Raw genomic sequence first — 12,926 nt, 5'->3', positions numbered from 1 at the left:
AGGTCTTTTTGACAGAAACATCTTATTCTTTTCTGGATATTCCTTAATTAATAAAATACTCCTGTTGAACTTATTTCATGAGTGCCAAGTATTTTTGTCATACCTTTAATGGTATAAGGACTAAGTCCCATATGAAGCCTGGACTCAGGAAAGCCCAACATTGTTGGAAAGTTTGGAAATTAATATCTACTGTGTGGTCACATCATTGAAAACAAAATTTCAGTTTTTTAGTAAATAGCCACAGTAACAATCAGACTTTTTTTTTTTTTTTTTTTTTAAATAGTGGAGTTACTTCATCTGAGACAAGATCAGAATTTGCCTTTCAGGATCCAAGCAATTAGATCTCAGGGACACTATCCAAAAGGTTATAGATAGGACGCTGGGTAGGAGATCTTCAAGCACATGCAGAAAAACTGGCTATTCCACAGCTAGGTTGAAAAATGCAAACCAGCTCTTTTTGGCCCAAAAAAAAGGATTATGATTACTTTGAGTGAACAAATCTTTCTTAGAATTGCCACAATAAGTGAGGTTGGATGGCATAGGCCACCTCCATATCACAATTTGGGGCTAACGCATCCAGTACTACAAGATGGTCTTATGGATTTAGAGGAAACAAGTGTTCCACTTATGCATTGTTTTTTGTTGCAAATACAGTGAAGGAAATAATTATTTGATCCCTTGCTGATTTTGTAAGTTTGCCCACTAACAGACATGAACAGTCTATAATTTTAAGGGTAGGTTAATTTTAACATTGAGAGATAGAATATCAAAAATAAAATCCAGAAAAATCACATTGTATAAATTATATAAATTTATTTGCATTTTGCAGTGAAAAAAAAGTATTTGATCCCTCTGGCAAACAAGACTTAATACTTGGTGGCAAAACCCTTGCTGGCAAGCACAGCAGTCAGACTTCTTTTGTAGTTGATGATGAGGTTTGTGAACATGTCAGAAGAAATTTTGGTCCACTCCTCCTTGCAGATCATCTCTAAATCATTAAGATTTTGAAACTGTTGCATGTCAACTTGGAGCTTCATCTCCCTCCATAAGTTTTCTATGGGATTAAGGTCTGGAGACTGGCTAGGCCACTCCATTACCTTAATGTGCTTCTTTTTGAGCCACTCCTTTGTTGACTTGGCTGTATGTTTTAGGTCATTGTCTTGCTGGAAGACCCAGTCACGACCCACTTTTAATGTCCTGGCGGAGGGAAGGAGGTTGTGACTCAGGATTTTACGGTACATGGCTCCATCCATTCTCAAATTGATGCAGTGAAGTAATCCTATGCCCATAGCAGAAACACCCCTAAAACAATGTTTCGACATCCATGCTTGACAGAGGCAACGGTGTTCTTTGGGTCATAGGCAGCATTTCTCTTCCTCCGAAACACAGCACGTTCAGCTAATGCCAAAGAGCTCAATTTTTGTATCATCTGACCACAGCACCTTCTCCCAATCACTCAAAGAATCATCCAGGTGTTCACTGGCAAACTTCAGATGGGCCTGCACATCTGCCTTCTTGAGCAGGGGGACCTTGCAGGCATTGCAGGATTTTAAACCTTTAAGGCGTAATGTGTTACCAATGGTTTTCTTGGCGACTGTGGTCCCAGCTGCCTTGAGATCATTAACAGGTTCCCCCCACGTGAAATTTTAGGCTGATCTCTCACCTTCCTCATGATCAAAGATGCCCCACGAGATGAGATTTTGCATGGTGCCCAAGATCGATGTTGATTGACAGTCATTTTGTATTTCTTCCATTTTCTTACTATTGCACCAACAGTGGTCTCCTTCTCACCCAGCATCTTACTTACGGTTTTGTAGCCCATTCTAGCTTTGTGCAGGTCTATGATCTTGTCCCTGACAGCCTTAGAAACCTCTTTGGTTTTGCCCATGTTAAGGCTAGAATCTGAATGATTAAATGAGTCTGTGGACAGGAGTCTTTTATAAAGGTGACTTTGTAAGACAGCGGTCTTTAATGCAAGTAACAAGTTGATTAGGAGACTTTTTGCTCACTGCAAAATGAAAATAAATTTATATAATTTATACAATGTGATTTACTGGATTTTATTTTTGATATTCTCTCTCTCAATGTTAAAATTAACCTACCCTTAAAATTATAGGCTGTTTATGTCTTTGTCAGTGGGCAAACTTACAAAATCAGCAAGAGATCAAATAATTATTTCCTTCACTGTAAGTAGATTTGAGGAAGACCACATCTCTATGTTCAGGGACCATTCTGATGGACTCTAGGCATTTCAGCTGAGAAAATCTACCACACAGATCTGAGCCTTTTAGATGATCATCCTGAGATAAAAGTAGAATATTGTGGAAGATCAACTTTGCAGGAATGGCCCCATGGTACAGATTGAATGCAGAATGTAATTAGCCTCAGAATCTTCATAGCATTCCTCAGGGAAGCCTTTGTTGTCTTATGGAATGTTTGTATCTTTACTGTCACCAATATGTGTATTGAATGCAGAATAAACAAAGAAAAACAAAATTAATCTAGAAAGAATCCCAAAAGTACATTTCACATTTTAGAATTAGTTATGAGCCCAAGTGTTATCCTAGGGTGCTGGGGTTTGCACAGAGTATCGCGGTTGCTCGAGTGACATGCTCGAGTCCCTGTGGCCACATTTTTCATGGCTGTTAGGCAGCCAGAAAACATGCGGAGATTGCCTGACAAATACTGTCTGGAAGGATTTGAACATGTCACTTGAGCACCCGTGATATTCAATGCTTACTCGAGCACCCTAGGCAAACTCCAGAAACGAGCTCTTGCACTCATCACTTTTTATAATCCAACCCAGATGCCCTAGTAAAGGATAGTGTTCTCCATAGAATTTCCACAATACAAAAAAGTAGTCTAAATATGGAATTATGAACAGGTCTCATTTTCTACATTATGTCAGGATCATAGGAATCACTGTTTTGATTAACTCCATTTTTAATTTTTGGTAGATTATCTATTGGTTTAAATATTTCAAATTTATGATTGTTCTAAAATAATTTGTTTTATTCTTACCACGAAAAGCCTTGAATATAGAATTTTCACATCTTCCTCCTGAAAGATTTCAGTTAACCTTGAGCACACTCCAGCTCTCAATCAAAAGTTTCTGGAAGATAAATTACTGCAACTGTGGGCTACCACCCTGTTCCCAGGCCCGGAAGAATATTAAGGTCATTTTTGTAGCTTCCTTTTACCACCTGAAGTATCCAAGGGTTAGGCGTTCTGTTTGTCCATTCCCTGTAAAATTGCAGTAGTCTGATGTCTCTTTTAGCATCATTGTTTTCCCATGCTTGAATTAGGATTAAATATCAATACATTCCCTTTACCGCTTTTGGAATAGCTCCATCTACCGGTTTTCCTTTTCAGTTGTACGCAAAGATTTTGAGCATTGGCATTTTTTACATTATTTTCTTTCAACTCCGACAAAGTGTGCAGAGTTGAGGCGATATGGAGATGTGAGGGGGGTGATCCCCACTTGTTAAATTTAGACTACAAATTTTACTTCACATCTCAATCTTTCAAGAATATTTTTTTTTTTAGGTTCTTAACGGAATTTCTCAGTTCCTACTAGTTCTAGTTTTTGTCCTTCGAGCAGTTATCTTAAATCAAACAGGGTTCAGAAACATCTGCAATTTTCATAGTGCTTCTGACCACCTGAAATAATGTCTGTGACCTCTAAAGAAAAATAATTTTTCTCCTCTACTGTAGTAACTGATGAATCAACCGGTTTGTCGTCTTCTGATCTTTTACTACAGCTTGCATTATTGTCAGAAGGCAAGACTGTTACTCCTTTAAAAGTGTTATAATAAAGTCAACACAAAGTTGTTTCTTATACAAGTTTGAAAGTTTATTGCAACAAGTGGGACATCTTTAATTATCTTCTTCGTCTGTGTTGAAGACTTAGGAATATCAACTTCACCCTCATGGCTAGTAGTAGAATAAAAAGAGACTCAGAATGCAAAAAGAATAAAACAGGTAGACTAGAGTCACAAGAAATGTATAGATAATCATAGCTGAGCACACCACACTGGGACACACCCCGAGCCACTACAGGACTTACTGTGTCACAGAAACCATAAGTACCAATGCAGAGGCATCCGATGGAAGGGAGGGTGTACTGCCCAGACACAGATCTCTATACGCATGAAGCAGCAATAAATCAGGAGTTTTGTTAGGCTGAGGGACCTCCACTCAGAGAGGTGAAAGAGTGAACCAATTTTTGGAGGAAGGAGAGCCTGAATTCCCCCAATCCTAACAGTCTTTACAGGTACAATACATCATTTGCTAGCAAGTCCACCTCTCATGCAACTGTCCTCTGTAGGTACCGGAACACTGGAGAGTGTAGAAGTATGGGGCAATTTAACCTTGTGTGTTACTGGTCCTACAGAGAATGAGAAAAACAAACTCCTGTGTGCTGCCAGGAGGTATGGCATGGAAAATGAAGTTTTAGTTTCCCTGCTGTCACTCCCTTCCGGTCAAGAGGTGGTGCAGGGGACTGAAAAGTCATCACTCATGACAGTATGAAAATTGTAATAACTCAATTGCTCTTTGAATTACAAAAAACTGTGCAGCTGTGTGTGATGTATGTGTGTGATATGTGCAGACCAGGCTATCAAAATGCATTTACTTTCTAGGGAATTATGTAAAGACCCATTTATAAAATCCAGTTTTTATTTTCAAATATTTTTAAAAAATACCCTCAATGGGTGGCACAAAAACACACCACAACACACAATGTGAAGAACAGCAAACAAAAAAGTGTGTGTGTACTAGGTATCCCTAATGCTGCACCTATGCTTTTTCCTTCTTGTCGGCGGAGGTTGGCACCCTAGGGGGGGAGCATTTTGGCACCCCTGCTCCACGATAACTGACCCCATGGTGCCCTACATACCTCCTATAACCGAGTGCCCCCATGCAATATAAGGGAACCACTGATACTAGACATTGAACACATCTACCGAACTAAAGGGACCCTTTACCCCAAGGTAGTTAAATTAATTTAACCTTTTTATGACTTTGGGATTTTCCGTTTTTCCGTGTTCATTTTTTGCTCTCCTTCTTCCCAGAGCCATAACTTTTTTATTTTTCTGTCAATATGGCCATGTGAGGGCTTATTTTTTGCTAAACAAGTTGTACATTTGAACGACATCATTGGTTTTAGCATGTCGTGTACTAGAAAATGGGAAAAAAATTCCAAGTGCGGTAAAATTGCAAAAAAAGTGCAATCCCACACTTGGTTTTTGATTGGCTTTTTTTTACTAGGTTCACTAAATGCTGAAACTGACCTGCAATTATGATTCTCCAGGTCATTACGAGTTCATAGACACCAAACATGGCTGGGTTCTCTTATCTAAGTGGTGAAAAAAAATTCCAAACTTTGCTAAAAAAAAAAAAAAATTGTGCCATTTTCTGATACCCATAGCGTCTCCATTTTTCATGATCTGGAGTCAGGTGAGGGCTTATTTTTTTGCGTGCTGAGCTGGCGCTTTTAATGATAGCATTTTGGTGCAGATACGTTCTTTTGATCGCCCATTATTGCATTTTAATGCAATGTCGCGGTGAACAAAAAAACGTAATTCTGGCATTTCGAATTTTTTTCTCTACGCCGTTTAGCGATCAGGTTAATCCTTTTTTTTTTATTAATAGATCGGGCGATTCTGAATGCGGCAATACCAAATACTGTGTATACTCGAGTATAAGCCGAGATTTTCAGCCCATTTTTTGGGGCTGAAAGTCCCCCTCTCGGCTTATACTCGAGTCAGGGGTCGGCAGGTGAGGGGGGGGGCGGGGGCTGTGCAATTCTACTTACCTACTTCCGGCGCGGTCCCTGCAGTACCTGCTTCTTCCAGCGCTGCAGATTCTTCCTGTACTGAGCGGTCACATGGTACCGCTCATTACAGTAATGAATATGCGGCTCCACCTCCCATAGAGGTGGAGCCGCATATTCATTACTGTAATGAGCGGTAATGGTGACCGCTCAATACAGGAAGATGCAGCGGTGGAAGAAGCAGGGGCACAGCACCAGCAGTAGGTGAGTATACGGGGAGGGTGAGCGCAGCGCTGCGCGATATTTACCACTCCTCGTTCCAGTGCGGCTCCGTCTTCAGCGTCCTCTTGCTTTGACGCTCAAGTCAGAGGGCGCGGTGACGTAGTCAGTGCGCGCCCTCTGCTGAACGTCAGTGCCGAAGACGTAGCCGCACGAGGAGCAGGTAAATATTGAAAGTCACAACGAGTATGAAAAGATAGAACGGCACTAGAGCAATACAAAATCCAATGGACAGGACTAATAATGGACAGCTGAGTGTCAGGCGTCACGAAAGCTATCGGTCTTTGGTGCTCTGCATAGAAATGTCAAGCAAAAGTCCAGGCGCATTCGGAAAGAGGAAAAATATGCGGCACTCACCCCAAGATAGCAGTGAAGATCGTGAACTTTATTGGAGAAGATGAATGAAATACATCCGTCAGGACATCAGGTATAAAGGATCCGGACCCGTCGAAGCACCTGAGTATGCGAAACGGCCGTCGTCCGTACTCCAATACCGCACCCTCCTTTATACCTGATGTCCTGACGGATGTATTTCATTCATCTTCTCCAATAAAGTTCACGATCTTCACTGCTATCTTGGGGTGGGTGCCGCATATTTTTCCTCTTTCCGAATGCACCTAAATATTGAAAGTGTCAAAGTCCTGAGTGAAGAGAGGTGAGCATGTGATTTTTTTTTTTATCGCAGCAAAAGCATATGGGGCAAGTGACTATATGGAGCATCTTATGGGACCATAACACTTGTGCAGCACTATATGGGGCAAGTGGATGTACGGAGCATCTTATGGGGCCATAACACTTGTGCAGCACTATAAGGGGCAAGTGACTATATGGAGCATCTTATGGGGCCATAACACTTGTGCAGCACTATAAGGGGCAAGTGACTATATGGAGCATCTTATGGGGCCATAACACTTGTGCAGCACTATATGGGGCAAGTGGATGTACGGAGCATCTTATGGGGCCATAACACTTGTGCAGCACTATAAGGGGCAAGTGACTATATGGAGCATCTTATGGGGCCATAACACTTGTGCAGCACTATATGGGGCAAGTGACTTTACGGAGCATCTTATGGGGCCATAACGCTTGTGCAGAACTATCTAGGGCAAATATCTCTATGGAGCATCTTATGGGGCCCTTATTACCCTTTATGCAGGATTATATGGGGCATATTTAATATGGAGCATCTAATGGGGCCCATCAAACTTTCTGGAGCATTATATGGGGCTCCTGATTCAATATGGATATTCAAAAACACTTATCCTACTGATGTCTCAATTAATTTTACTTTTATTGGTATCTATTTTTACTTTTGAAATTTACCGGTAGCTGCTGCATTTTCCACCCTAGGCTTATACTCGAGTCATTAAGTTTTCCAAGTTTTTTGTGTCAAAATTAGGGGGGGGGGGGGTCGGCTTATACTAGAGTATATACGGTATGTGTAGGTTTGATTTTTTTTTTAATTGATTTATTTTGAATGTGGCCGAAAGGGGGGTGATTTAAACATATTTTTTTCACATTTTTTTAAACTTTTTTTTTTTTTTTTTTTTTTTACTTTTGCCATGCTTCAATAGCCTCCATAGGAGGCTAGAAGCTGGCACAACGCGATCGGCTCAGCTACATAGCAGCAATCATCAGATCGCTGCTATGCAGCAGAATTGCAGGCTTGCTATGAGCACCGACCACAGGGTGGCGCTCACAGCAGGCCGGCATCAGTAACCATAGAGGTCTCAAGGACCTCTATGGTTACAATGCAGATGCATCGCTGACCCCCGATCATGTGACGTGGGTCGGCGATGCGCTCATTTCCGGCCGCACGGCTGGAAGCGCCGGTTAAATGCCGCTGTCAGCGTTTGACAGCAGCATTTAACTAGTTAATAGCGGCGGGTGAATCGCGATTTCACCCGCAGCTATTGCGGGCACATGTCAGCTGTTCAAAACAGCTGACATGTCCCGGCTTTGATGCGGGCTCACCGCCGCAGCCCTGCATCAAAGCGCAGTATCTGACCTCGGACGTACTATCCCGTCCGAAGTAAGAAAGAGGTAATAAACATAATACAATGGTGACATCACTAAATAGAGTAATCAAACTCAGAAGGAGATATACATATATACTAAAATTATGATACCATCAATTATTCTGTAAGGACAAATATATGAAGATCAGTGCACATGATTAAATAACCCCATCAACAACAGAATTGCAACACAGGACACTGCTGTCAGTGAAATGCATAGATTGCCCAGCAGATACAGTCCAATAAGGATTAACACCTCATTCAGTAAGGCGTAAAACAAATAGCCAGATAGGAATGTACTCATCTAGAGGATTGCCACCATTCTCATCTGGCTATTCCGTCCACCATAGTGAGAATTTAGAAATGGATTCATTACAACTATGAATTCCATCTTGCTGTTCCTGTGATGGATTACGGGAAAAAAAATGGAATTTAGAGAGCAAAGGTGAACACAACGTATGTTAATGACGAGAAAAAAAATCAGATCTGTCATGACTCCTATATAAAAAAAAAAAGGAAATCATGATGCCAGTGTGAAAAGAGACTTACTATTGAATATGAACTTAAAAAAAAAAAAAAAGAAGAAGCAAAGAAACAGAATGAAATGAAGTTATTTTCACTACAAACTTTCTATTTTATGGCTGTACAGCCAATTCAACTTGTGATTTGGACTTTGTTTGCTATTGCAGTTCAGTCCCATTCACCTGCAAAACCCAGACATCGCCCAACATACAAGAGTGGTGCTGGGGCAGAGAATTAATATACACCATATTCTAGTTTTATGCCAACCTTAGCATCAACTCACATTTTTGATACCAGCAATGCTCTTGACGTTTACATTCAGCTTATTAAATTGCAATTTTCAGCTTTACCCATCTCCCTATATTTTAAAACTGTGCTTTGTAAAGCCATATACACAAATATAAACCATCATGTTAGTACCAGGTTACATACAAAATAGAAACCTGAAATAAGAGCGAAAGAGGAGAAAGGCTTATTCTCTTACCACCTGTTTTATGTTGACAGGTTTGAGAGGCGGGGGCGTAGAAGAGGTTGTCTGATGGCCCTTCACAGTGCCAAGTGAAGCAGAACCAACTGGTTTTACTGTCTGCATGGCGGAGGATGCTGAAGTCTTAACAAAAGAGCTTGCGGCAGTCGTCTCTGGTGGAGGGTTCTGTTGTCCACATTGCAAGATAAATTCCTGGGAATTTGGCATCAAGCGGCGCAGAGATGGAAGACTCTTCTGTGTAAAAAGAATAACAAAATTGAATACATATATATTGGCACACATGGCATAATTATTTAGATATACTGCGTATACTATTATATGACACCTTAGGATCAATATTAGATCAGTGGACGTCTGATCCCTAGCACTCTCACCATCAGTGGCTTTCAGCGCCAGCAAGATGTATACAGTCAACAAAGACAGAAGAGCATGGAGCGGTCCAGTCGGTGGCCATTCCTGTATCTTCGCTCCTATTCATTTTATTCAGAGCTGATCTGCAGTGTCCTTCAGCGGCCACTGCACAGTGAACAGAGTTGGGCTGTTTAGCACTGTTTACATCCTGCTGGAGCAGAAAAGTTTGTGGGGTGTCAGGCCCCTACTTATTTTACCTATCCGAACAATAGTTCACCAATATCATTAGCCTACAAAAATCTTACAGTCAATTAAACTCAAACAACCACATTGTGCAGCTATAGAGGAGTCCATAACATGCTGAAGCCAAAGAAATATACATAAAACACACTAGGGCTCACTATAGACAAAAATATAGAAACAATCATAATGCCACATTTGGCTACATGAGTTGCCCCTCAATACAACCGCTGCCTGAATGCACTATTAAAATGTATTGACAATATAGGTGCTGGTCTCCCGCTCAAGATCAAACTAGGATCTATATCAAAGTTACAAAAACTGACAAAATGTTTATTTTCACCTTCCCCTCCAAAAAATTAATAAAGGTTAATGAATACATTATAAGCGCTTTAATTATTCATACAAAATTGCAATCCTACCCGAAAATCATAGGATTCATCAACCAGTTCACAAAAGGGCCATTTTGTTCCATTCCTGAGCAGGCACATTTTTAGGCACAATAGCACATGTGCATTTAACAGCTTTAAAAGATTTCTCATTCGGATATTGCATTGACACAGGTATGCAAAATTTTGGCTTATGAAAATTGTTTAAAATCTAGTGACTGACTCTTATACCCCCACTTTAAAAAAAAAAAAAAACTTATTTTTTTAACCATCACATCTGGATTTTGCACAAAACACACAAGAATTTATGGACAAGCAAGATGAACAAGAAAAATCTTTATTGTAGCCAAAAATGTACACAATACTGCATATAAAAATTTATTGAACACTCATTCAGCAACTTTATTAAAAATTCTTGCGCATTTTTCTTTTCTCTTCATGTGGAATGGTGCAGGAGAACTTTAGTGGGATCAACTAAACTTTACACAACTATGTTCTTGAGTCCAGGTTGCAAAGATTTTCTCGTAATCCAACTTTTTTGCATCCAGTGAGGAGTCCTTTCCTGACTGTCCCATTCACACAAAAAGCAAAGGTACTTCGTGTATCCACTTTGATGCCCAAGGAACAAAGAAAACTTTCAGATCACAACTTACTGACTATCCCTGATCCACATAGTTAAGTTTCTTGAGAATAAAGTCTAAATTCTCATAGCTTTCCTTCAAATCACAGAATATCTTACAAGCGGTGAAGCTTACCTGCTGCCAATGTGCAGTAGCACAGCTTTCAAACTTTTTTTTGAATGAATCACTAGAGCCTGCATTCGGTCACATTATACTTAATGTTAACCTCTTCCTGACATGCACCGTACTAGTACTGCTCTGCGGGAACAGAGTTCCCGCAAACCGCAGTACTAGTACGGCGGCACAATCGCGCGGTCTCACGGTGAGCACCACGGCGATCGCGTGCGGGTGTCAGCTGTATATGACAGCTGACACCCAGCAGCAATGCCCACAATCGGCGCTAGCGTCGATCGTGGGCATTTAACCCCTCTGATGCCGCTGTCAGTAGTGACAGCGACATAGAGGGGCATCGTGCAGGGATGAGGGCTTCCTGCGTTCTCCCACCGGTACAACGCGATGCGATCGCGTTGTTCCGGTGTTCTCGAAGGAGTCCCCGGAACCAAAATGGCCATGGGGCTCCTTCCGGGTCCTGAAGTGAGGTGGCTTCCTGGCCCCTACTGAGAACAGGCACCGCAAAGCCTCCTGCACTGCCTGTCAGATCGCTGATCTGACACACTGACACAGTGCTATGTAAAGTGTCAGATCAGCGATCTAATGTAATATTGTGATGTCCCACCCTGGGACAATGTTATAAAGTAAAAAAAAAAATAAAAATTAGAATGTATGAGAAAAAAAAATCCCCCCCAAAATAATAAAATAAATATTTTCCAATAAATCCATTTAAGAAAAAAAGAATAAAACTACACATATTTGGTATCGCCGCATCCGTAATGACCCGCTCTATAAAACTATCCCACTAGTTAACCCCTTCAGTGAACACCGCAAAAAATAAATAAAAAACGAGGCAAAAACACAATGCTTTATCATACCGCCGAACAAAAAGTGCAAAATGTGATAAAAAAAGACGGATATAAATAAACATGGTACCGCTGAAAACGTCATCTTGTCCCGCAAAAAAAAGCCGCCATACAGCATCATCAGAAAAATAAAAGTTATAGCTCTTAGAATAAAGCAATGCAAAAACGATTATTTTTATTAAAATAGTTTTTATTGTGTAAAAGCGCCAAAACATAAAAAAAGATATAAATGAGCTATAGCTGTAATTGTACTAACCCAAAAAATAAAGCTGCTTTATCAATTTTACCACACGCGGAACAGTATAAACGCCCCTCCCCCCCTAAAAGAAATAAAGAAATTGCTGTTTTTTGTTGATTCTGCCTCCCAAAAATGGGAATATAAAGCGATCAAAAAATGTCATGTGGCCGATAATGGTACCAATAAAAACGTCAACTCATCCCGCAAAAACAAGACCCACATGACTGAGCCAAAATATGGATAAATTATAGCTCTCAAAATGTGGTGATGCAAAAAGTATTTTTTGCAATAAAAAGCATCTCTTAGCGTGTGACAGCTGCCAAAAAACCCCCGCTATGAATCGTAAATCAAACCCCCCTTTATCACCCCCTTAGTTAGGGAAAAATAATAAAATTAAAAAAAAAATGTATTTTCATTTTCCCATTAGGGTTAGGGTTGGGGCTAAAGTTAGGGTTAGGATTGGGGCTAAAGTTAGGGTTTGGATTATGTTTACGGTTGGGGTTAGGGTTGGGATAAAAGGTGTGTCAGGGTTAGGGGTGTGATTACGGTTATGGTTAGGGTTGAAATTGGGGCTGGTATTCGGGTTAGGGGTGTGTTGGGTTAGGGGTGTGGTCAGGGTTATGGTTGGGATAAGGGGTGTGTTCAGGTTATGGTTGGGATTAGGTTTAGGGTGCGTTGGGGTTAGAATTGGGGGGGTTCCACTGTTTAGGCACATCAGGGGCTCTCCAAACGCAACATGGCGTCCGATCTCAATTACAGCCAATTCTGCATTAAAAAAGTAAAATGGTGCTCTTTCCCTTCCTAGCTCTGCCGTGCGCCCAAACAGTGGTTCTCCCCACATATAAGGTATCAGCGTATCTCAGGACAAATTGGACAACAACCTTTGCAGTCCAATTTCTCCTGTTACCCTTGTGAAAATAGGGATTTTTGTGTACTCACCGTAAAATCCTTTTCTCCGAGCCATTCATTGGGGGACACAGACCATGGGTGTATGTTGCTGCCACCAGGAGGCTGACACTAAGTAATACAAAA

At 40.9% G+C, this 12,926-nt stretch overlaps 1 protein-coding gene across 1 annotated transcript in view; it reads right to left on the bottom strand.

The window, feature by feature from the left end:
- TAF4B (TATA-box binding protein associated factor 4b) overlaps positions 1 to 12,926 on the bottom strand; it is a 248,083-nt gene that overhangs the window by 144,694 nt on the left and 90,463 nt on the right. The window contains exon 7 of the mRNA XM_069731234.1: positions 9,077 to 9,313. Coding sequence (XP_069587335.1) covers positions 9,077 to 9,313 — 237 coding nt within the window. The remainder of the gene's footprint in view (positions 1 to 9,076; positions 9,314 to 12,926) is intronic.

Source organism: Ranitomeya imitator, chromosome 6 (genome assembly GCF_032444005.1).
Source record: "Ranitomeya imitator isolate aRanImi1 chromosome 6, aRanImi1.pri, whole genome shotgun sequence".
In the NCBI taxonomy this organism is placed as follows: domain Eukaryota; kingdom Metazoa; phylum Chordata; class Amphibia; order Anura; family Dendrobatidae; genus Ranitomeya; species Ranitomeya imitator.
This window is presented reverse-complemented; position numbering and strand designations above follow the sequence as displayed.